The sequence below is a fragment of the Lissotriton helveticus genome, chromosome 1_1 (genome assembly GCF_964261635.1).
Source record: "Lissotriton helveticus chromosome 1_1, aLisHel1.1, whole genome shotgun sequence".
NCBI classification, from domain to species: domain Eukaryota; kingdom Metazoa; phylum Chordata; class Amphibia; order Caudata; family Salamandridae; genus Lissotriton; species Lissotriton helveticus.
Window position 1 is genome coordinate 1,879,321,928 of NC_136057.1, and position 27,022 is coordinate 1,879,348,949.

The following is a 27,022-nucleotide window of genomic DNA, read 5'->3' on the forward strand; positions in this document are numbered from 1 at the left end:
CTATATCCTCATGGGGTCCATTGGGCGTACATGTTAGTAGCATGTTATGACACTTAAGTTTTGAGTTTTGCCTGATTTCATGGGTTGCGGTTTTTGTTAAATAACACATACACATACGTTTCTTTTCACAGGAAAGGTGGTAACCGATGATGATAAGTGGACTTGCTGACGAGTACCAGCTAGCAGTCCCCTTGGTGTTACGACCGTGAGGTGCCTCCTTTCCTTTCCACACTTTTTTCTTGCACATTGGGTGGATCATGATGGTATAAACATTTTTAGAATTTGGATACACCACAGCCTATGGACCTAGTTAGGTCCATGAGGGAGTGATAACGTTTTTGGTGACCCCCCCATTGCTGGATATACAGTGTCGGGTGTAATGTCTGGTGATCAGGCCAATTGTTTAGTGGTAACACGTTGAGTAGGGGGCGGCCTGATCCCCTTTTCTTCCTCCTGTGGCTCCTATTTTTGGATGAAGGATAAATGGAGTCAACAAAGTTTTGAGGTTTAGTGAGGGCTATATTTGAGTTTGAGCTTGTTCCATAAGGGCATGTTGTGATTAAGGAAAGACAGCAGTAAGTAGTTAAGCAACCCACCACCTTGTTAAGTAAAAGCAGGTTTCAATGAGGAATCGTGTGGTTACCTGTGGTTGTGGTGGCTCAAGGACCGGGCTTCTTGTTGAGAAAATGCGTTCAAAATAATTAAGCAGCACCAAAGCAAACATTAAAGTCAAGAAATCAATCACATATTAGTCACAATCCGATTTAGTAAAAATAAGCTTTTAATTCTTAAAACTTGTTCTAGGGGTCAGAATTTATGATTTTCTAAAGCTAATGTCCACTTCCAAAAATAGTCTTTTCAATCTGTTATCCACAGCAGACCCAGGAAGCCTGTTATGCATCCAAGAAATTACTAATAACATGCTTGGTATCACAGAGGCTGGGAGGGCTCAGCAGAGACTGTTCCATTTTTGGCTGTTGCTTACTTCAGTCAAATGGGTTTGCAGGCTCATTTACGCCTTCCTGGTAAGGAAGCTGCAGGCTTTATTTTGCAGATTTTCTGAACTTGCAGCGAAGGTGTGGGGCTGTCTCCTGTGCCCCTAACTCCTTACAAAATTGAGGATGTCTCCTGTGCACCCCAGCTGTTCCTTCAGTTCAGCTGGCAGATGTGCCAGACAGGAAAGCAACAGGATTGTGGTCCAGATCCCTTACTGTAGCCCCCCAGCTTTCTCAATCAGGGGACACCCTTCAGTACAACATACAACGACATACCAGTACCTCTGCAGTTCACAAAAGCTAAACCGCCTTTTTGAAGGGAGAGGATACATGTAGCAAGTCGGTCCCAGAAGTCCACGCTTGCGGTGGCAAGTGCAGTACAAGGCAAGTCCACTCTTCACTGATCCAGGAAGAGAGTCAGAGAATTATCACCACCAGTTCTGGGAAGTCCATGCAGCCCAAGTGATGTAAGCCAGAAGCAAGGAAATCCCACTAGTAGTCCTTGACAGAAGTTAAAAGCCAGAACCCTCAAAAGTTTCATTTTTACTCTATTGCGTCCTTCCCCTAATTGCATGGAGTTTTTGTTGTTGTTTTTTTGCACAAGTGAGGAGTCCTCAATTACAGAACCAACGCAGCAGCCTGTGGTGATGCATCTAGAGCCTAATTCTCTCAAGCTGCTGTCTTGAGATGGTCATTCTCCGCACTGACCCTCTTTGGGTGCAAGGAGCTGAGTGTCTGGAGAGATGCCTACATAACGAGACAGCTCTCCCCAGCACTGATATTTGGGGGGATGATGTATCATCATGCCTGCCTTTAGGCCATGAATGCCCTTGGTACATCCCTGCTCTGCTTTCCCAACACAGCCCTTCAAAAGTTGTAATTCAGTCTCCTAGATGCCAGATGTTTGGGTTGGGAAAATGGCCAAATGCTATCCCAACAGAAGGGTCCCAAGCTGCTTGAATTGACAAGATAAGATGCAGTTTATCCATCAGAAATTTCTCGCCTTCTGAGAAATCTTATTTGAGATATTTCTGGTGCTAATCTAAGTTTATCAATGGATACGGTTGCACTCCTTAGCAAAAGGATTTCTAGTTTGTTACTAACACATCCTGCACAAAATGTGCCTTTTAACTCTGTGCAACTTGCATAAATGTATACGGTCTCAGGACTCTAAAGTTCCAGGTACATCTTTCAATATGCTATAAGTATGGTGACGTGTTTTAAATCTGCGCTTTAGTTAATTGTGGCCTTGCTGTGTAAAGTGTAATGCCCTCGTACAGTTGACTTGAGTCAAATTTAGGCCTGAAATGTCAAAATTAGTTTTGATTTGGTATTTTAGCATGAAAGCCTGTAGCCATACGTGACATAGCTACCTTTCAGCTCATGTCCTATATTTCCAAAGTTCCACATTTAGGTTGTGTATTGCCACATTGGACATTTGATTTTTATAGCACTAATACACATTTTGTACATTGTGACTGTGGGCTTACTCAAATTTTAAACACGATAGTCCGTTTTTTGCCAATTATAGGGCATGTTTTAGGACCATGCACCTATATTAGGTGTCTGTTAAGCAGGTTCCACTGCTCAGAATCAAAATATGCCTGCAATAGAGTCCCATAAAAACAAAAAAGTTTGCAGGCGGGATCATATGAAAAGGTGATTTTTCCTACACTCTTTACATTGCCTGTGATGACTCCGGGCTGGGATGTGTGCGCTCTGGCCAAGTGTATATACACTTCATTGGTTTGTGATTGTTCTAGGTACATTCACCTGTGGATTCAGCTACAATGTCACCAGTGGAGCGGACAGCTGCATGGGTCTTGAATAACGGAAAGTACGAGGATGAAGAAGAGGACGTCACAGAGGAAAACAAGGACGAGGTCAAACCAGCAGAAAAGGTTAGTAAGACTTTGTGGGACTTGAGGATGATTCTCAGCTTATTCTGTTCGAAAAGGTTTTGCATCTGTTCTTGCAGAATTTCCAAATGGTTTATACAGCTTGCCCTAAACTATCTAGTCAAATGGCTTGCAGTGTATTATCAGTGTAACAGGTTGCTTCTAGGTGGGATGATGCAGAATATTGTTGAGCTTCATGGGCGCCTCAGTGGTTCATGCTTTGATCCCTAGGCCGCACCCCCAGGTATTAAGTATCAAGCTTGGACATCTATAGGACGAATCTTTAGGAAAAAGAGAACTTGCCAGCGAGCCTTCTCCGGCGCCGCCCCAAAGATATGGAACTCTCTTCCACCGGAAATACGCAGAATCTCCTCTACGATTGCTTTCAAACAGGAAGTTAAAAGATTCCTAATGAACAAATTCCTACCTTAATTGTGCTATATTCACCTGCTCAAGGTCATTGATCCTATAAGCATTGGACCATCATTGGATGCTGCTCTTCTTTATGTCATAGTGTGCCCCCCGTTTAGTCCGCTATGTACCTGCTTATTGTATTACTCTCCTTTGACCCATTCATCTTGTAATTATGTGATTATTCTTGCTTTTATTCCTACTTAAAGTCGATAATGTATGTATTACCCTCCTTCCATCCTCTTTGTAAAGCGCTCTGATATCCTTCGGGATCTTGTTCTCGCTGTATAAAACGTTATAAATAAAATAAATAAATAAAATAAATCTTTGGAATGCAGCAAATTAGCAGGATGCCAAGTGGACAAAGCAATAATAATAATAATAATAATACGGCCATTGATTGAGCGCAAAACAGCTACCTCCCAAAGGAGGTGTCCCGGCGATATAACGACAAGTGACAGCGCATTAAAAAGGTCATGTAGGGGGTCACTGTGATAAGTGAATGCAAGGGCCATTGAGAACTTTTCAACAGTAAATTCGTAGGTTAGCCACAGCATACATGATTCTCTTGGCTGCTGTTATACTGCTTCATTTAAGTAAAGTGCTCCATTGAATGTTGAAAATATTAGTAGTTACAAACTTATGAGGAGATATTGGTGAGATGGTTACTGATCACTCACTCTTTCTGATGTTCATCAGTGGTTCCTAACTAACAGAAAGCATGCCAGCAACAATACATATCTGCTCATTGGCTGGCTGTGTTCATTGCCATTCATGGGTCTGTCTGAGCAGTTCCATTAAATACTATGATGTAGATTTGAATAATAACTACAAGAAGACGCTTTCAATCCTCTCCAAGCTGCTTTTTAAACAATGGCTGCATGAAGAGACTTTCACCGCATATTAGTAGTACCTGATAGTAACAAAATCACAGGGTGTCCCACTATACAGGTCCAAAAGTTGAACTGAAGGACTTCTGTGTGTATATCGTGTACAAACAAACATAAAAAGGACCTGTCATGTACCACTTAGGTATGGCAAAGGCAAAAGATAAGGTGATTCTGATATGTCAAAGATGTTCCTACCAAAGTAATTCACAGAGATACTCTTAATGTTATTCAAGCAGAGGTCAATTGACGAGGCTAATCTCGGGTAGTTTTTGTAAAAAAAATTGTAAATTTTTTTATTATATATATATGCAATATAAATCACTAATATATTTTAAAAACCATGGGTAATTACACATCACCGTTTCATATGCACTTTATAAAAAACAGAACATAATGCATAAAACAAGAATCACAGAAATGTTGACGCGGTGTTTCGGCTTTTTTTCTTAATAGAACACCTTCTTCAGGACAGATTCTCGAAGTTAAAAGTTGTTAAAATAATCTGTTCAGAACCCAATAATGTATTGAGGTTCGTGTTGCCTCAGAATACCTTGAATCATACGGGTCTGTTGGCTATCGGAGCTTCTGTTGCTCAAAATCGCAATTGGCTGTGCTTTAAGAATCGTGCATCTGGCGATACACACTGTCAGGAGGAGCCACCGATGTGGGAGCGATATTTCTTTACGCTATTTTCATTTGTTAATTCTACGAATCACTGCAGCGGCAGACCTTCTCTTGATGTGGTCATAGGCACATGAAGACTCGGGGGTTGACCTCACGTTTATATGCTGCTTTATATTTGAACCTTCGCTATATAATCCGGCCTCCCTGCTCCTTCTCTTGACAGCGTCGCCTGGTCCGTGTTCTTGTTTGTGAGAAACGGATCTGATTGTACCATTACATTTCATCGTATTATCAGGCAAACATTTTCTAAATCCTGCTTGTCCTTATTCGCAAAACAGACTGGTGGTATGTTTCTTTGCTTTCATCTTCATGAATGTAGATTTGATGTTAGAATATTGCTAATGGATTTTTTGTATTGTAAAGGAGCTTTAAGTATCATAGTTCACATATATTCTATTTTGGCTCAACACTAGTAGCAATTGTTTCAGATTGTTGGTGTTCTTTTCTGGATGTGTAGGGCCTAGGTTCACTTTAACATACCACCATAGTTGCATTAATTGTGGTGCTTATTGGAGATATCTTGTTTGATGGCTCCAATTTTTTTTAAATGTATTTCTTGTTTTAATAATATGGTGTCTGTATGCTTCATTAGCTTTTTCATGTTTGTCAAAATACTTTCTTTGTGCTATACAAGTGAAACAGTAGTTGTGATGTAGCTTTGTATACAGGTTACAACAGTGGTTCCCAAACTGTGCGCTGTGGCTCCCTGGGGAGCCATCAAACATAGCCAGGGGAGCCGCCGCACACCAAGCACTTTAATGCATTTAATGTTGAAGGGTCTGTTGGCTTCAGTTAAACTAATTAGACTTAATCGCATGATGTTGACGATTTGTAAGTGACATGCCTAAAGCTGTAAACGTTGCGCTTAATTGATGGCATGTCGAGAGAGATGACCTCCATATTTCACAAGATCCCCACGTTCTAAGACTCGCAAAGTAAGCAGAAGATGCCTAATTTATTTTGTTAGACTCGTTAATAGTTTCGTTTTTTCCAAATGCATTTTACACCAATGCAAGTATTATTAAGCATTGACATTTGTACTTGAATCATAGGTACTTCCATTACACATTTCTTTCAGTACACACACATTTCCTGACAGGCCTGCTGTCTCCTTTAGCACAGGGAAGTAAAACACCATATACGACATTAATGCCAACATTTGGAAGCAAGAAAGAGGGACATTTAAAAAGAAGAAATCAGAGGAATTTATTTTACTTGCATTGATTTGGAGGCAATTTTAGGGAGGAGACAGAAAAAATAAAGCTGTATGTGGTTTAAAAAAATCATTAGTTACCTTGCTGAGACAGGTGTTTTGGCACGTATGACACAGGTAGAAATGGAAGTGCATGCAAATATTCTTCAAGCGCATAAACACTTTGGCAATTGGGCCTACATGCATATGGGTGCTATCTAGCACTGTAAGTGGGATGAAAAAGTTTGAGAGGGTACTCTAAAAAAGGCATGATGAAAGAAAGTGTAACTAGGAACAATTTATTAGAGGCGCCGCTTTAGTAATACGAAACACCCTGCGTATATGATTATAATACCTTTATCAGCTTCATCCCAATTATTTTCAGGGAGAAAATGCAAGTACTCCAGAGGCCGGGCTTACATCCCCCAACCCTCTAAAAAAAGTAACAGTGGGGAGCCACGGGCAATGGACAATGGGTCAAGGGAGCCACTGGTCGAAAACGTTTGGGAACCACTGGGTTACTACATTGGTAACCAACTCACAGTTATGTTGAACCATCATTTGGTTTACAAAGATAGTTTCCCAAGCTGCTTGGATTAACAAGATGAGATGCAGCTTCACTCTTGTAATAATGTTATTGTGGAAGATGTTGTCTAACTTTTAAAACCATGTATATGTGGGAAAAGGAGGAACCTAATAGGTTCAAGGCCAGACTAAAACCTTTGACAAAAGGTCCTCCTGCCTCTTTATCCCCATGGAGATGTGGGAAAACGAAATATAGGTACCAGAGTAGGCTGATATTTATGGTATGTGCACAAGGAATGAATAAAAGAATTCGGACAGGATCCTCGATAGGTTCTGCCGAAAGCCAAATAACCTGTTACGGTGTGGGTGTGATGGCTGAAACATGCTGACCCTGGGTCTGTAGAACTACTAATGCTCTTGCTAAGTGTCCCTTTTGTTATTAACATTGCCAAGGTGCCCTTGAAATATAACACATTTCTGGGCATCTTAGACGATTACAATTTTTGGGAATCCCCCATAACTACCAAAGAGCTCTCTTGATTCTCAAGGTTGAGCCTGTGCAGATACTGTATGTATCTGGACGAGGATTCTCTGATGAAGCAAGTCACTAGTAATCCTAGCAGGTAATAGTCCTAAAAAAAAACCTTGATGGCTTTGTTGGAAGGGTGTTGAGAGATGGAGAACAATCACAAAGGGTTTCCCTCCTTTTGATTCTTTATCTTTGAAACCAGCCAAGTCTTATAACTACTTAGAAGCCCATAGTTCTAATCTGAGCTGGAATGCTAATTAATTAATGAAGCATCAAGAATAGAACACAACGTGCTACATACAAGCAAAGGTGGCCTGCACTTTTTAAGTAAAACGGAGCTTTCCATTTTGTTATGATTTTACTTCATGACTTTTGTGCACCACTCAATTCCCCTCTTCTCTCCACAGTATGAACAGGAGATAGCCAAGTTAAAAGACCGTCTGAAGGTATCAAGCAGGCGCCTGGAGGAGTACGAGCGGCGACTTCTGGTCCAGGAACAGCAGATGCAGAAGCTGCTGATGGAGTACAAATCACGCCTAGAGGACAGTGAAGAGCGACTCCGACGACAGCAGGAAGAGAAAGACAGTCAGATGAAGAGCATCATCAGCAGGTAAGGTGCTGTAGAAAATGCGCGCTGCAGAGACAGTGGAGAGGGGCTACAGGAGTACAAGCAAGGGGCACACAGCAGGTGAGACCAGTGTAGATGCTTGAGAGAAAGGAGGCTGGCAGTGGCAGCAGAGCTGGGCAGCATGAATCTGACCCAAAATAAGACCAACGTACAAGGTTGAGGAGATACATTTATGCACATGGCGTTAAAGAGAAGGTTACACAGAGACCCTCAGATATCATTAAAGGGAATATCAATGATGCCGTTCCTTCAGTGGGGAGTGGACTGAGTGAACAAGGGCACAGGAGCAGGATCTTCAAAAGTGACATAATCAGCAGCTGATCTATACTGTACTTGTGGGAGGGTAGTGTGACCTAAATCAAAGTTGTGTGAAACTTCATATTTTGTATTTTTTTAATGTTTGTATTTTATTTTGTATTCATGAAGTACAAATACACCAAGGCTTCTTAGCGTTGAGAAATTAGCAAAAAAAAGAGAAACTGTAAAAGACATAGGCACAACAGATAATCTGACAAATTAAAAAGATACATGTTCAAAAGTTTACATAGAGAACAGCCCATATAAAGAGCGAAACTCAATTGGGAGTTTGTTCCTCTCCCAGGATGCGGGGTATTGAAAATGCATTGTGTCCCTAAATTTTGGTCCTGGGGTTGAGTAGCAGAAAAGTACAGCAGGAATGAAAGGGACTTGCTGGTAGGTAAATACTGGATTTGGAGGATAAATCCAGAAGCACAGAACCATGGTTTACTTGATATAAGATAACTATTGCCATAAAAGAATTCTTTTTTTGTTGGCTAGCCAGTGCACATTTCAGAACAGGAGAGACCTGTTCATGACGGACGTGCCGGATGGGCAACCTTATTATGGATTCGCTGCAGGCACTTCAGATGCACCAAATAGCATACATTTCCATAATCCAATGTGAGCTTGGACCAATGCTAGGAATGTGGTAGGTTCGTTCACCACTACCATCGCCGACCTCATCACACCCCACGCCATCGCCTCCATGGACTACATAATCATCGGAATCCTGAACTTCCACCTCTACAGCCTCAGCGACCCCGACTCCAACACCCTCCTGGACAACCTCGCCAATATCGGACTAAAACGGCTAGTCACCACCCCTACCCACATGGAGGGTTCACCCTCGACCCCATCTTCGCAGGAGGGAACAACATCCGCTTCAGCCACACCGCGCAGCCCACCTGAACGGACCACCACTGCATACACTTCTCTTTCAACACCACCACTGCTCACAAACCTACACCACGCCTACTGCGAAGGAACTGGAGCAAGGTCACAGAGGGACACCTCAACTCCACCCTCGTCCACGACTCCCCACCCCACCTCGACAAACGTAAACCCTGCAGCCTAGGAACTACACCGCTGGATCACCAACTGCGCATACAAGCTCTTACCCCTCTGCAACCCTGACATACAATGCCCCTTGAAGGCCATCTGGTGCACCACCGACCTCCAAGAGGCCAGACGCTCCTGCAGAAGTCTTGAAAAACGATGGAGGAACAGCAAAACCACTGAAGACCAGACCACCTACAAGAACGCCATGACAGAATACCACCAACTCCTCAGATCCACCAAAAGGACCTTCATCCAGAACAAAATTCTGACCAACTCCAGCAACTCAAATGAACTCTTCAGCATCATCCAGCCATTCACCAAACTCCTTAGCGAAGCCACGGACATCACACCCTCCCAGTACCTCTGCAACAAGCTCTGCTCCTACTTCCACTTGAAAATCAAGGCTCTCTACGACAATTTCCGCGAACAGACTCCAGATACCACCCTACCCTCTAGCAACGTCAGCCAGCCCACCATCACCGGCTGGACCCCGGTCACCACCGAAGATACCACCATGACCATGAAGAGCACTCACTCAGAAGCCCCTACGGACTCCTGCCCGCCACACATCTTCGACAGAGCTGCTGCCAACATAGCGCCCGAGCTACGACGTACCATCAACGCCACCTTTGAATCCGGTACTTTCCCGGACGACTGGAAAAACGCAGAAGTCGAGCCCCCCCTCGAGAAACCCTCTGCAGACCAGTAGGCCTGAAAAACTACCGACCCATCTCTCTTCTTTCCTTCGCAGCCAAGGTCACAGAGAAAATTGTCAACTCCCAGCTGACCACCTTCATCGAAGAGAACGCCATCCTCGACTCTTCTTAATCCAGATTCCAGATTAACCACAGCCCGAGACCGCCCTCCTTGCCACCACAGATGACATCCGCATGCTCCTCGACCAAGGCCACACTTCGGCCCTCATCCTGCTAGACCTCTCCGCAGCCTTCGACACCCTCTCCCACTGCACTCTCGCAGCCAGACTCCACGACTCCGGCATACAGGGAACCGCTCTCGACTGGCTCCACTCCTTGCTCACCGGCAGAACCCAAATGATCAGACTCCCGCCTTTCCTCTCCGAACCCACTGAGATCAACTGCGGAGTACCCCAAGTATCATCACTCAGTCCCACGCTCTTCAACATCTATATGGCTCCCCTCGCTGCCATTGTCAGACAGCATGGACTCAGCATAGTATGCCGACTATGCCGACGATACCCAGCTCATCCTCTCCTTCACGAAGGACCCCAAAACCACCAGACTCAGCTTCCATGAGAGAATGAAAGACGTCGCAGCTTGGATGAGCACCAGCTGTCTGTAGCTCAACTCAGAGAAGACAGAAGTCCTCGTACTTGGACCCACCCCCTCAGCTTGGGACAGCACCTGATGGCCCCACCGCCTTCAGCAACCCCCACAGACCACGCCCAGAACCTTGCCATCATACTTTACTCCTCCCTCAAAATGACTTGCCAGGTCAACGCCTTTGCCTCCACCTGTTCAACACACTCCGCGAGACCTTCAAGTGGATCCCCCTCGAAGCCATAAAGACCACCACCCACGCACACATAACAGGCAGACTGAACTAAGGAAACTCCCTCTACTCTGGAATCAACAAATCCCTGCAACCCAAACTCCAGAACACCCCGGCCAGACTCGTCCTCTGCATCCCACGACATGAGCACATCACCAAAAACCTGCAAGACCTCCACTGGCTCCACGTCGAGAAGAGATTAACCTTAAAGCTACTCACCCACGCCTACAAATCCCTCCACAACACCGGGTTCATTCGAAAGTTTCAGTTTATAATTTTGGGAAGCGATGTGCTAAAATTCAGTTTCTAAAAGTTTGGAGATTATTCCTTATTTCAACAAATTTTAATATTTGCAAACTTAGATTTTCTTAGCAAATTGCTTCACATGACAATGAATGCCAACAATTAGCTTTGAACAGAAATTCAGTTTTTACAAAATACTGCATGGTTGCCACTGGTTGCCACAAAAACTTTGATTTGCAGACATAACCACATCTTCGAACTGCTGGTGATGCAAGGATCTGAGAGAGGAATGCTGCTTTTGTTATGGTCATGCGCTACTCTGTCATCCTTTCGGCAGAATGCAGCAACTATAATGAATATTAATGTGTCTTCTCAGAAGATTGAAGCAAACTTCTCCAACCCACAAAAACTGGCTCCTGGATATTCTTGTAATAGCGCAGCATGTTCAAATACTCTACTTGGCTATGGACCAGCTGCATATCTTTGATACAATGTGGACTGTTTTTTTTTCCTGAGTCTGCTGCACAATATTTTTAAGATGTCAATTGCTATTGTCTGTCACTAGGAAGGTTTCTGTCTAAGACTTTGACAAAGTACAGGTTTTTGTGTCAAGATGCTCCATAGACCTATTTTTACATCTCGTGTAAGACAGCACTTGCACTGTCACTTTTGAGACATCTTGTTTACACACAAGGGGCTTAAAGCCCTCCTATTGCTTACAATTGGTTGGCTTCATTGTCAGTCTTGCTGGCTCCTGTTTGGTCAGCCCCTGCTGGCTTCACTTTCTGTTCGTGTTTCTCCTGTCCCTAAAGCATGGACGAAGTACTGATTCCTGTTTTTTGGGGAGTGCCCCTCCCCTGCTTCTGCTGTCTTTCTCTGCCTATTTCTTTACTTCTACAGGGAGCACTTAATAAGAGTGTATGTGTTTTTAGGTTGTCTGTTTATGCTCCACACTGTTATGTTCATTGGTTTGTTTCCTTTTACTTTCCATCCCCCCTTCAACTCTTTGGTACAGCGTGACAACACAAGCCGGCAATAGGTTATTAGCGTTGCTTTTGACATTGCTTTCAAAATACCTTAATGGCTTCGCACCATCGCTATTAAGTAAAAATTCGTTCAATTTGTAACAAAGCGCTTTTTGGTATGTGTTTCATGATTTATAGGCAGCATTGGGCATGACTAAAATGTTTTATGCAAAGCTCTTTTTTGCTTGTTTGGATGCTCCCATTGCTCTTCCTAACATAAATACATGTGCCCATAGTCACAAAGATTACCATGCCATACCATGCTATATAGTGACATCCCATACCATACTACACTACAGGCCATACTTTAGTCTTACCATAGCATTCTGTACAATGACACAACATACCATGCTATGTACAATCTCAGGCTATGTAATATCAAACCATTCAGTGGCAGGCCATACCACAATATACTATACAATTACAGACCATACCATACAGTGACGGGCCATTCCGTTCCATGCCATACTATACATTGACGGGCCATAACCATGTCATACTATACAATGACAAACCATACTACACCATACAATGACCAGCCATGCCATACCATACTATTCAATGACAGACCGAACCATACTATACAATGAAAGTCCAAACTGTGCTATACAATAACATGCCATACTGTACTATATGACAGGCTACACCATACCATACTATACAATGACAGGCCATACCATACTTTACAATGACAGACCATACCATACTTTTCAGTGACAGGCCATAACATACCACAGCACTCGATACCATAAAATGACAGACCATGCCATACTATATACAATGACATACCATGCTATACAATGACAGATCATACCATGCTATACCGTGACTGGTCATACCATGCATACTATACAATACAATGGCAGTCCATACAATGACTTACCATATCATATTCTGCAATGACAGGCCATACCCTACTATACTATACAGTGACAGAGCATACATAATATACAATACAATGCCATACTTTACTATAGAAGGCCAGACCATTCCATACCTACCATACAGTACAATAACAGGCCACACCATACTATACAATGACAGACCATACCATATTCTACTATACAATGACAGGCCATGGCATATCATACCATACAATACAATGAGCGGGTATACTATACTGTACAATACTTTACAATGACAGGCTATAACATACCATAAAATGACAAACCATACCATTCAATGATTTGCCTTACAATACCATACAATGGCAGGCCTTGCAACATCATACTGTACAATGGCAGACCGTACCATACTATATAGTGACAGGCCATAAGTACCGTACTAAACAATAGAATACCATACAGTAAATTGACAGTCCATATCATACCATACCATATTATAAAATGACAGGCCATAGCATACAATGATGGGCCCTTCCATACTATATAATGACAGGTGGTAACTTACTATACTATACAAGCATTTCTTTTTGCTCACCCTTGCTGTACAACATGGCTAAAAAAAAAACATGGACAGCGCCAATAGATCTTGCATAGGTGAGACCTGTTGGCTTTGCCAGCGCAAGTTTTACTGTAGGTATACTATATTTTTTCTCATAGGAATACATTACTGTTGCTTACTTTTCCCCCCAATTTTGTTAGACACTTCAGTTACTGACCATTTTCGATTGGTAGGCTCTAATGAGAGTTTGATAGGGTGAAGGAGATAAACTTTCTAACTGATAATTCTTCTATTGTGTCCTTATTTTTTTGCATTAGTTGATTATGCCGTTACTTGTATGGTGATTCTTCTTATAACTCAATAAAGATTTGATGTACGAGCCAGAATTCTTCTACCAACATGTATTTAAACATGGAAGCTAATCAGAAAGCGTAGCAGTCAGATTTGTAAAAAAAGGGATACTTTTGAGTTTCCACTCATGGAGTTCATTTTCTCAATCAACATCACAACTTTTGGAAGTCTGTCACTCGCTGCCTACTGTTTCGAGAGGTTTTTATTCTTTAACTATCAATCAATAAACTTTTATTCGACTTTCAAGGAAAATCATACAAGTGTACATTAAAAATGTCTCATTTAAAATAAACAAGCTTACAATAATTAACTATCAAATCGACGCATAAAATGTATACAAACAACAATCACGTTAAGACACTAGATTTTTACAAGCACTATTCTTTTACTACTTTTGGTATTAGAGCTATCTAAAAAGAACTTAATTAAAACTATGATCTGCCTTCACATGATGCTGTCTGGTTGTCCCCTCTCAGTATAAGGCACTGCCACTGTACTTCTCTTGTGAAGAGCAGTCCAAAGAGTCTTCTGTAGGCGTCATCCACCATGTCTTCCAAGCCCATGAAGTGTCATGAGAAGACTGAAATCACAAAGCCTCTAGTACTCTGAGCGCATTCCCAGTGATACCTTGGCACTGCAAGTAATACTGTGGGAGTCATGCTGCCAGCAGCTGCTCATGGTACATTTCTGCTGTCACATTGCATACTCCGAGCAGTAATGCTCCATCATGTAAGTGGCAGATGCTTCTTTAAATTCCAGAAAGAATATCTTAGCAAAACCCCTGGCTGACTTATCCTTAAAATTCATGGTACTATAATGGTAGTGGGCGGAGCCGAGTCGGGCGGTCGGGTTCCTTCTCGGCTCCCGGCTCCGGCGCTGCTCGGGAGCTGGGTTTGGCGGTTATCCAGTATTTGGGTGTCTTTCATAGATTCACATGCCTGAATCATTCCCCGTCGTCGAGACGGGAGCCTCCGGTAAATAAAAAAGTAATGTCCTATAGACATACATAGAGAAAATAGGCCCAAGGGTCTCCCCTTAGTGGCCTTTCCTTGTCCTTATGTAAAAAGGACCAAACTCTTACAGTCAGCCAATCAGCTCCGACCTCCCTCTAGGACCTCCCTGGGAGGAGCCCCAGTCCTCAGATTTTCTACCGCACGTTGTGCTCAAGATTCCTTTATAACCATCTAACTTTCTTCAAAAGTGATTCTTCACTCTCAACCCTTCAAGGATTCTTCACTACACTGGTTTGCAGTAAGTGGTTTCTTTCCACAAACTTCTTCCATGTCTGAGTCACAGAAGAAAGCCCTGTTCAGGGCCTGCTCTTCCTGTGGGAAGAAGAGGATCCACGTGGATGATAAGCATGAGCTATGCTTGTACTGCCTTTACCCGGATCATGTCTCGGACAAGTGCAGGATTTGTAGGTCTTTCCCTAAAAAGACTGTGAGAGACAGAGAAGGTCGCCTTCTCATCTGGCTGGACAGGCTGAAGGACAGAGACAATCTAGAATCTTCTGAGGGCAGTGTTTCCAAAAGCTCAGAAGTCTCTCAAAAGAGGCCTAGGGTAACTTCCCCGGGCCCCTCAGACACTCCTCCTAAGAAGGCAAAAAAGTCTTCAGAGGCAAGATCTACGTCATCTTTAGTGTCTGTTCAGGCTGATCAAACCTTCAAAAGGCCTGCTCCATCGTCTACCAGACAGACCCACAGGACAACCTCTGTCACAACCACTGTGTCGACGACATCAGCGTCATCGCCTTCAGCGTTCACGACGACGACTACTTCCTCGACATCATCAGGTAGACCTGTTTCCTCTATTATATTACTGCAATCGTCGTCGACGACGAAGACCCTGTCGACGACGAGAACCACACCATCGACGACGGCATCGTCATTAACGAGCCCACCGTCATCGAAGTACTCACAGGCGTCATCGAAGACGTCGACGACGACGACGAAGACACCGTCGACGGCGGGCTCGCCGTCGACGAAGGTACCGACGACGACAACATAGTCATCAAAGTCGTCGACGACCAAGGTACAGTCGTCCACACAGTCGACGACGACACCGTCGACGACGACACCGTCGACGAAGGCACCGTCGACGAAGGAAAAACCGTCGACGAAGGAACCGTCGACGAAGGAACCGTCGACGAAGGCACCGTCGACGAAGGCACCGTCGACGAAGGTACCGTCGACGACGCCGACGACGACGGAAGACTCGTCGTCGGAGATGGCATCGGAACCATGGAAAAAATCCAAACTGGTGGAGATGCCGACCCTCATGCTGCCGCCGTCGACGACGCCCTCGACGTCGACAGGAACAAATGCTGCGTCTAGCAAGTCTAGCAAAACGCAAATTACCCCGGAAACCACGTCTCCAAGCAAAGTGGAGATGCAACCACCTCACGACATCTTCCAAAGTGAAGAATCCGAAGAGGATGACCGCATGGGTCAAGCTACCTCTATCTCGGACCTCAACGTCAAGTGCCAAAGCACTGATGAGGAGCAGGAGGAGCAAACTTATCAGGAACACTCCATCCACACTAGTGTCCGCACGGATGTCACCCCCATGATCTGCCTACCGGCGACTCTGGTCAATGACCTGCGGTTCCTTGTACAGGACTACAAACAAAGATTCCCGGATGCGGACAGTGGTCATCAGACACCGGTGGACCATACACCAGCGCCTGCCCCAAAACGATCTCAAACTCTCCCTCAAACCCACCGTGACCAGACCCAGCCTCAGGTGATGGACTCCTCGGATGACGACGAGGAGGAGGAAGAATTGGAGGAAGGAGAGGTCCAGGAAGTCCACTCGGACCAGGATGGAGATAACGAGTATGTAGCGTCATCCCCGGCTTCACCTGAACCGCGACATGCGGATTCGCCGCCTGTGGACATAGCAGGCTTCCACAAACTTGTGGAACGGGCAGCGAAGAGATTCCATATGGTAGTGGAATCAACGGAAACTGACTGCTTCCTGCACGACTTCAAAGAGCAGACACAAAAGGCAACCAAATCTATTCCAATCATAGAGTTCTTGTGGGAACAGGGCAAGAAATTAATGCTGACACCCGCTTCTGTACCTGCGGTTGTTCCGCGCCTGGACAAGAAATATAAAGCCCCACTTGCAGCGGCGGCTTGCCTCAACGGGCACCCCAAACCTGACTCGGTGGTCACGCAGGCGGCCCAAAAACACTCCCGCAACCCTTCAACCCCACTGTCCGCTCCTCCGGACAAGGAAGGCAGGAAGCTGGACACGATAGGAAAGAGATTCACGTCCACGTCGGCCATGACCGTCAAGGTGGCCAACTCCATTGCCTTGTTGGGGCGCTACAATCGCCAACTCTGGGAGGACATAGCCCCATACCTGAAGGAACTGCCTGATGCCGTAAGGGGGGAGGTCAAGGCTCTCCTGTCGGAAGGTCAATCTTCAGCGGCGGAAATAATTGACTGCGCTATAGATGCAGCCATGACGGGCTTCCGTCAGCTAGCCGGAGCCGCGGTGCTACGCCGTCAAGGATGGCTGAAGGCGACGTCGTTCCGCCAGGAGGTACAATTGAAGGTGCTGGACATGCCCTTCGACGGCCAGCATCTCTTTGGGGACAAGATCGACGAGGCACTGCAAACTATCAAGAAGGACACCGACACTGCAAGGGCACTAGGCACGTTACAGTCACGGAACCAGTCCTTTCGAGGACACAGATCAAGAGGTCAGTCCTCTTATCGCGGTTCCTACCAGAACCGGTCCTCGTATTCCTCTACCAACAAAAATCAATACCAGCACAAACAACAACAAGCCCGTCAATCTTCATACGGACGATCTACCTTCAGGGGCAGGAATTCCAAAAGGGGCGCCGGCGGACGCCAGTGACCGATTACTCCAGCCAGTCCCACCACCCTCTACATCCTTTCAAATTGGAGGAAAACTGACCCATTTCCTCAACAATTGGCAACACATCACCACGGACCGATGGGTCCTCCAAATTATAAGATTCGGACACTCTCTCGAGTTCACATCCCTCCCTCCCAACACGCCTCCCACAAGACGGACGCACAAACATCTACGGCTACTTACCCTAGAACTCGCTATAATGCTACAAAAAAGAGCAATCGAACGAGTTCCAGCATCCCAGAAGGGAAAGGGGTTTTATTCCCACTTCTTTCTTGTGAGACAGAAAGAGAACAAGTGGAGGCCCATTCTAGACCTTCGGGCACTCAATGCCTTCCTACGGAGCCAATCGTTCAGGATGGTGACGATTCAAGAAATCCTGGGCACTCTCGAACAAGGGGATTTCATGACATCCTTAGATCTCCAGGATGCCTACTACCACATCCCCATCCTCAAGCGTCACAGAAAGTTCCTGCGGTTCGAGGTGGCGGGCCGACATTATCAGTTCAGAGTCCTACCATTCGGCCTCAAGTCCGCGCCGCGGATTTTCACGAAGTGCCTAGCACCGGTGGCGGCTTTTCTGCGTCAGTTGGGTCACCAAGTCTTCCCTTACCTAGACGACTGGCTGGTGAAAGCACCCTCAGCCGAGGGCGCGGCAGCATCCTCCTGCGCCTGCACAAATCTTTTTCAGAGGCTAGGATTAACCATCAATCTCAAAAAATCCTGCATCACCCCTACAACAAGGATCACCTTCCTAGGGGCAATCCTGGACACGGACTGCGTGAAGGCCTTTCCCTCGAAGGAGAGGGCGGACAAGATACTGTCTCTGGCCAGGGCTGTGGCGACAAAAACACACGTCAAAGTGCGCACTTACACATCCCTCATGGGAATGATGTCTTCGTGCATACTCCTCATCCCTCACTGCAGACTCAGGATGCGCCCATTGCAGGAAGCTCTCGCGGCCCAATGGACCCAAAGCACTGGCTCTTTCGAGGACATTGTGCAAATCACACCAAAAATGTCCAGAAGCCTAGCTTGGTGGAGGAATCGAAAAAATCTGAATATAGGATTACCGTTTCTCCTTCCGGCGACGCCTCTGGTGATCACCACGGACGCCTCCTTGGAAGGATGGGGCGCTGTTCTACAAGATCTTCGAATCAGCGGCAAGTGGGACTCTCAGGAAAAACTGCTCCATATAAACCTCTTGGAGCTGAGGGCGGTATATCTTGCTCTACAGGCATTCCTGCCACGCATCCAGAACTCCCCAGTGCTCGTCAAAACAGACAACACCACGACGATGCACTACCTCAACAAACAGGGGGGAACGCGTTCGCTCTCTCTATCACAAGAATCGCAGAAAATCTGGAACTGGCTAGTGTTACACGGGATCCCACTCAAGGCGGACTATGTCCCCGGAAAAGACAATACTATCGCGGATGCCCTGAGCAGGCAACAATCCCTCTCCCACGAGTGGGAGCTGAGCGACAACGCCCTGGAACACGTCTTCTCTCAATGGGGAGTCCCAAACATCGACCTGTTTGCCACCAAAGAAAACACCAAATGCCCACACTACGCAAGCTGGCATCCCCAACAAGGGTCTCTGGGAAATGCATTCTCCATCGGATGGTCCAGCGCATTTGCGTACGCCTTTCCTCCGTTTCCAATGATCCCGAGGCTCCTCAGGAAGATGAAGGCGGAGCCATGTGCCCTAATCCTGATTGCCCCGTTCTGGCCGAGACAACACTGGTTCTCGGATCTACTTCGACTTTCCATCAGGTCACCGATCCGTCTGAGGCAACACCCGAACCTCTTAACAATGTCCAACGGACAGGTGCAACACCCGAACCTCCAATCGCTCAAGTTGTCGGCCTGGCTCCTGAGCACAGGGAGTTCAGTGGCCTAAATATCCCGCAGGACTGCAGGGATATCCTGTCGAAAGCGAGAGCGGATAGTACAAACAAAACCTACACTCTCAAGTGGAAACGCTTCTGCATGTGGTGTGTGGATCGGGGTCTACGACCACTCTCAGTCACCCCTGAACAAATACTGCCATACCTGCTGCATTTAGCACAGTCAGGCCTGGCACATGCATCCATAAAGGTTCACCTAGCAGCTATCTCCAGATTCACCAGGACTTTCACAGGACCTTCTCTGTGGTCCAGTAGACTTGTCAAACAATTCCTGAAGGGGCTCTACAGATCCTTTCCGAGGCCTCGGAAAGTCCCTCCAACGTGGCAACTGAATCTGGTGCTCAACCAACTCATGAAAAGTCCGTTTGAACCCATCCATCGAGCATCCATCAAACACATCTCCTGGAAAACAGCACTCTTGCTCGCTCTAACATCAGCCAGGAGAGTTAGCGAGCTGCAAGCTTTGTCCATTCAGGAACCATATATGCAATTCAGACAAGACAGGGTAGTACTGAGACCAAACCCTAAATTCATACCTAAAGTCCCTTCGGACTTTCATCTCAACGAGCCAATTGTCCTCAGGTCCTTCTTTGCAAATCCGTCCACAACAGCGGAAAGAGCGCTGCATTCTCTGGACCTTCAGAGGTGCCTAAAATTCTACCTGGACAAAACTAAGGCTCTCAGGAAATCTTCACAGCTGTTTGTGGCATACAGCAGACCAAGAGTGGGCCTGCCTCTCACGAAGCAAAGCATCTCCAGGTGGATCTCCTCAGCGATTGCATTCTGCCACGACAAGGCCGGACGGCCTTTAACTGAGCATGTTACTGCTCACTCCACCAGGGCGATGTCCACGTCCGCAGCACTGTTCGCTGGGGTACCAATCTTGGACATTTGCAGAGCGGCGACTTGGAAGTCACCGCACACTTTCTCCAGACATTACTGCCTGGATATCGAACTTCAGAAGGATGCGGCAGTGGGCCAGGCAGTGCTTCGCCATCTCTTTCAGTGATGTGAGCCTTCCTACAACCCGCCATCCAGGTATGCACGTTCCTTGCTATTGTGATGTTACTGTTATGCTGTCCACATGTTGTATGACGACACATGCATTGTCTACTGTGACTACAGAGCATTTCCATCACGCAGGTGCATATCTGATTGCTAGCTATTCTGATTCAGGCATGTGAATCTATGAAAGACACCCAAATACTGGATAAGAAATGCGTTACTTACCTGTAACAGCAGTTATCCAGTATTGGTGTCTTTCATAGATTCACATGCAACCCTCCCGCCTCCCCTGGAAGGTCTCACATCCCTCTCTAACAATATTACGCCAACCTAGTTGGGTGCGTACGAAAATCTGAGGGACTGGGGCTCCTCCCAGGGAGGTCCTAGAGGGAGGTCGGAGCTGATTGGCTGACTGTAAGAGTTTGGTCCTTTTTACATAAGGACAAGGAAAGGCCACTAAGGGGAGACCCTTGGGCCTATTTTCTCTATGTATGTCTATAGGACATTACTTTTTTATTTACCGGAGGCTCCCGTCTCGACGACGGGGAATGATTCAGGCATGTGAATCTATGAAAGACACCAATACTGGATAACTGCTGTTACAGGTAAGTAACGCATTTCTTCCCCAGTGGCCCGGGGGCTGTTCTCGGCACCCATAGGAAGCGGAAGGTGCAGGGCACCCGCGGGGCTGCTCCGATCGCCCCTGGCGCCGCTGTAGCTGGATCTGGGAGGAGACGCGAGGAGAGGACGGCCGCGGGCAAAATGGCGGCCGGAGCCCTGATGAGAGCGCCGATGTCCACAACTCTCTATGGGAGGTACGCTGATGGGCGAAATAGGAGGAACGCAGGGGCTGCCTCTATTTGAGGATAGTCTCCGGGGGCCTCTGTAGCGGCAAGACACCGTGGGTGGCCCCTGCTAGAATCTGCCTTCCCCCGCCTGCCTGACCTTCAAATGGCGGCCCGATGTGACTCCCAGCTAACGATCGGCGCCTTTGCTTGACCACCTGGCCCCAGCGCTTGCTGCCTCTCCCAGGGGCGACCCCGCAGGCTCTCTCTGTATCTCTTGCCTGTGGGGGTGAGCCCTCGTCAGGAATCCCTGGCGGTGACCCTCGCCTGCATCTGCGATCTGCCGGACGCTTGCTCTGCCACCCGACGACAACAACCCGGGAGGTAGGATCACTGGCTGCTCGCTGATTCCTAGCGGAGCCTCCCGCTAACATAGTGCTGCAACGGCTCCCCCTCGCACCACCCTCCTTGCAACTCGCCTGGTCCTTGGATGGCGGCCGCCAGTGACCGCAGAGCGAGGATGGCCACCACTGCTCTTAACATGCCTGGGCAGTGCCCCATGGCCAACGCGTGACCTCACCAACACCTCCACCACCCTGCGCACTCTCGCGCCCACCGAGCGGGATGACCACATGCTCCCCAGGATAGCGACGCACCTGCGGCTAGCTTCCAACTTTGTCCCCCACCTGGGCTTCCACCCTCTCTCCTGGACTTCCTTCTTCATCTCCCCCCTGGGTTCCCACCTTCCCTCCGGAACTGCTCGACCTGCGTGCTACCCTGAATGACACTTTGCTGCTGCTCTTCGGACAGTTCTCGCTGGACTCTAGCATCCCACCCACCATTCCTCTATGCTGTGATTGCATCTTTGACCTATTGTAACAATGCTAAGCTTTGGTATTCGCTGAAGTCCCTGCACCATACACCACCCCTATGCGTCTATTAGAGTTTAACCAGTCATATCCCTTCCTTTGTGTATTTAGTTGACTCTTATCACTAGTGTGTGCCGTGGACCTTTATATTCTCTACCACTCCTATGTGACCCTTAGAATATTCCCAGTCATATCCCTCCTGTGTAGATTGAAGATAACTCTGACTAGGATCCTATGTGATTTGTAGATTGTATCCAAGTGTATCCCCTCCCTGTGTTTAGAGATATAGCTTTAACGACTAGTTGCCTGTGTGACTATCGGAGTATAGCCAGGTGTATACCTTCCCTCGTGTGAAGAGATACCCTATTCATTAGAACAAAAAGTAATGTGTTCTTTATGTATTTGTAACTGATTCTATGTCAAATACTTTGACTAGTTGCCTGTGTGACTGTCGGAGTACAGCCAGGTGTATACCTTCCCTCGTGTGAAGAGATACCCTATTCACTAGAACTACCCTAGTGTATCCCTTCCCTGTGTTTAGAGATATAGCTTTAACGACTAGTTGCCTGTGTGACTGTCGGAGCAAAGCCAGGTGTATACCTTCCCTCGTGTGAAGAGATACCCTATTCATTAGAACAAAAAGTAATGTGCTCTTTATGTATTTGTAACTGATGCTATGTAAAATACTATGATAACATGTAACTGGAACTGGTGCTATGTAAAGCGCTCTGATAACCTAATCGGTTCAAGTTCGCGCTATATAAAACTCTAAAAATAAATAAATAAATAAATAAATGGGGCCCTAGATAGTACACCAGCCTGCTTACATTTATTTTAGTAGAACTTTGCACTATAATGAATAGACAAGGAGGGCGGGCTCTTACTCTCTCTCCCAAGGACAAGTAGTCGACATGAGTTCTTTACTTGATAATGTGAAAAATTAGAGTGTGTGGAAAAAGACACTGTATGAGCAGCAGGTTCAACAACATGAACTTTAATGTTCACATAATTATATGTATGTAAGAGCAGATGCTTACACTCTGCCCCTTAACTGGAACCTCCAACAGACCGTAGCTGTCACTTAAAACTTGAACAAGTTTGGCAGTCACATTGTCAGTTGATATGTTTGTTATACAGCCCACACTATATAACTATAGGTGCAAAACATTATGTTTATATGTAAACTCAACGAATATATGTAACTTTAAATTTAAAAAGAGATTCTCTGCTTATAACCTAGGCCGAGAAACCCTTCAGGAAGGCCATCTTATGCTGATCATAAAGAATTTGCCTGTGGACTCTTATTCATTTACTCCATACCTGTTTGTATTTATCATTTAAAGCCACACGTTGAGTACTAAACACCTACTCATAACTACAGCATGAAATAAACTTTTCCATGTGTTTATTGGAATCCTTCAGCTTTACTTCAATTGACTGTTCAGGTCTGTGCACCTTTCTCTGGAAATGTTGTCCTAGTTGTCATTATCAAATTGAGGTGGGAAGTCCATACACCTCAGTGGTTTTAGCTTGAAGAAGGCTGACATCTGAGTCACATCTCAAGCCGCCAAATGCATAAGGACACCTCTAGTAAGAGCCTAGTTGCACTCAGTCAGCTTTGAGGGCCTGATTTCAAGTCTGGTGGATGATTATATCCGCCAGACAGCAGCAGTTGTCTCCTCCTCCCTATTAAAGTGCATAGGCTCTTGGTGCACACTAAATAGAGCGGATGGGATATCAACCATACTCTAAATAATTGAATCCATCCTGCTGGCTCTAGTGTCCAATACCATCTATTATTGTCGCTCAAAATTGGATCCTGGTTGTTCATCTGGTGGTTACCTGGTGGACCACTCGACCTGACAGAGGTACATGAATACATGCTTCTGCTAAATTGAGTAAAAACTCAGATACCAAAGAACTCCCGCTCTCATAATGTGATATGAAAGGAAAAAGAGGCACAGTGAAATAAGATTATTGCCTAAGATGAATCAATTTGATCAGTTATAAAAGCAGAGATCGGTGCCACGTGTCCTGGTTACACTAGATGGGTATCTTTCTCTCTCCAAATGTAACGCTTTGTCTTTAAATCTTTGAGTAGCTACATCAGTACTCTGGTTTTGTGTTTTTTGCAGTTTTTATATAGCTCGGACTCGGCTCAAGGGCATTAGCACCTTACAACAGAACCAGGCTACATTACACATTTTTGAGTGCTTCTTAGGCATGGGGCAATTAATTGATTTGCCCAGAATCACAAGAGCTTTAAGCAGAGTCAGTGATTAGAACCTTGTTTCCCAGTTCCAAAGGCAGTAGCTCTAGCCACAAGGCCACAGCCCCTTCCTGCATTAAATAAATACACGTATTATATGTTATAGTAACAAGACTTTCTAGAAACAAGTGATGTAAGTTAGCAGTGGGGGCAGAAACCACATGAAGGCTTTGCTCGTTTTTGGCACCAGGTTTCAAGAGGACATCGAGCTGAGCCAGAGCCAGAGCCAGAGCCAGGCTTGAGCCTTTAGTGGCCTGCCCACCTGTATTGTAACTGTATTTCTCTGTGGTAGTTCTTTATTTAGACTATATGGTGTCCTTCCTGGCCTTGTTGTAACCATTTCCTTTTTGCTACTTTTGTTTCAGGCTCATGGCGGTCGAGGAAGAGTTGAAGAAGGACCATGCCGAGATGCAAGCAGTTATTGATGCGAAGGAAAAGATAATCGATGCACAGGTAGTGTTTCAACCTACGTCACTTGCATGTACACCAAATTGCCCTTAACAGCAGCTTTGACCCGCACCCAATGCCCCAAAACGAAGAGACAGTTCTGCTTCATTTTGGCCATCACCTCTCTGATCTTCCTTGAACACTAGAGGCTGTTATGAAAATGTGTGTTTTTTGAGACCCCAAAAATATTTTTGCTTTTACACAATTTTTTTATGTTAGTAAGCGCTCAGCAGCACCCTCAGCAGTAAAGTTTTGCAAAAGCAGTGACTAAATAAAACTGGAATTTGTCTATTTCATTTCACTGCTTCTTATTCGATGGGTTTTCTTCGTCTTCTTTGTTTGCCCTGCCTTCCGAACATTTCTTATTTACTATGTTCTGATTGGAGGACTTGTCTCCTTCCACGACTTGCATTCAGGCACCTGTTTTTTTCTTTACTATTCTATTGCTCCCGCTGTCATTTTTTCCTCTTAATTTTTTTTTTGTTTTAAACCCCTGCTCCTCTGTTGCTCTTTTTAGCCAATTTTTTATTTATTTAGCCAGTGCAGAACAGCACTTGTAAAAAAGCATTAGCAAAGCCGAAAGGTTTGCATTGCTTTTAAATGGCGAGACCAATGCTTGTTCTTCTTACTTTTCTCCTGAGTACATCTTTGTAAGTACTTTCAGACGTTGTAAGTGTGTAAGAAAGAGAGCCGTTCATTGCAGTATATTCATTTATTTATTTATTTATAAAGTTTTATAGAACAGAGATGCTCAGTGTCGCCAGAACGAAGTGGGCCCACTGTTAAGTTACATAGGTTAGAAAGAAGACAGAGTCTAGGTTCCCCTAAGAAAAAGTACCTGTGAATGTCTATGGCAAAGACTTAAAAGAAAAAAGTGCTGAACATACCAGACCATCTGACTCCGACTACTAAGTAGATGTAAGCATTTACTACCATTATGAAGTTATAGTCTGCATCGCGGAATTCAATAGTCCTACATACCTATGTGATACCAAATACTGGATCACTAAAAATTATTTGTACTAAAGTTGCAGCCATAATCTGAATTGGGGGATGCAGTGTCAAAGGAACCCCAACTAAACCACACATACAATCTGTGGTTCATCCCGGACTCAACGCTCGCTATGACCCAGCAGGTCAACGCCGTCTCCTCCTCCTGCTTCAACACCCTCCTCCTGCTCTGCAAGATCTACAGATGGATCCCCACCGGAATCAGGAGAACGGTCACCCAGGCACTAGTCAGCAGCAGACTGGACTACAGCAACGCCCTCTACACAGGAACCACAGCCACACTCCAGAAGAGACTCCAGCGCATACAGAACGCCTCCGCACGCCTCATGCTCGGACTCCCCAGCCACAGCCATATCACCACCCACCTACGAGACCTGCATTAACTCCCGGTCCACAAGAGGATCACTTTCAAACTCCTAACCCACGCGCACAAAGCACTCCACAACGCCGGACTAGCATACCTCAACGAATGACTGTCCTTCTACACCCCGAACCGCCAGCTGCGCTCTGCCGACCACGGCCTCGCCACTATCCCACGCATCCGCCGAACAACCACCAGGGGCAGACCCTTCTCCCACCGTGCCACAAAGACATGGAATACCCTCCCTCCCCACCAACGTCAGACCCAGGACCTGCTGACCTTGAGGAGACGCCTCAAGACAAGGCTGTTCGACCAGTAGCTGCCCCCCCTTCCCTTAGCGCCTTGAGACCCTCACGGGTGAGTAGCGCGCTCTACAAATGTGTTAATTGATGGATTGATTTAATTACATCAGTTATGTCCAGTTGGATGTATTTTAAGACACATGCTAAGAGGAAGAATTGGAGTTTTACAGGGCTTTAAAACCATGTGACAATGAGGGTTAAGCACTAAAAACGTTACCTCATGTCACTTTGAGCGTTTTGCTAAACTGAAGACTGCAAACATCACCCCCCACCACAGGAACCTCCACTGGCTCCCCGTCTAAAAAATATGCTAATTCAAGACGTAGGCACATGCTTACAAAGTCCTCCACAACCAAGGAACAGCCTACATCAACCACCGCCTGAGCTTCCATCAACCCTCCTGACATCTTCGCTCCTTCTCCCTCGCCCTGACACAGTGCATCCGCTGAAGCCACATTGGAGGATGTTCCTTCTCCTACTTCACTGCCAAGTCCTGGAACGGCCTTTCCCT

General features: G+C 45.9%; 1 protein-coding gene across 6 annotated transcripts in view; it reads left to right on the plus strand.

Moving 5' to 3' along the window:
• The window catches only part of RASAL2 (RAS protein activator like 2), a 770,134-nt gene that overhangs the window by 721,969 nt on the left and 21,143 nt on the right, over positions 1-27,022 (plus strand). For all 6 annotated transcript variants that reach the window (XM_078642089.1, XM_078642070.1, XM_078642080.1 and 3 more), the window contains 3 exons: positions 2,759-2,896; positions 7,532-7,734; positions 24,756-24,843. In XM_078642089.1, the coding sequence (XP_078498215.1) occupies positions 2,759-2,896; positions 7,532-7,734; positions 24,756-24,843 (429 nt within the window). The remainder of the gene's footprint in view (positions 1-2,758; positions 2,897-7,531; positions 7,735-24,755; positions 24,844-27,022) is intronic.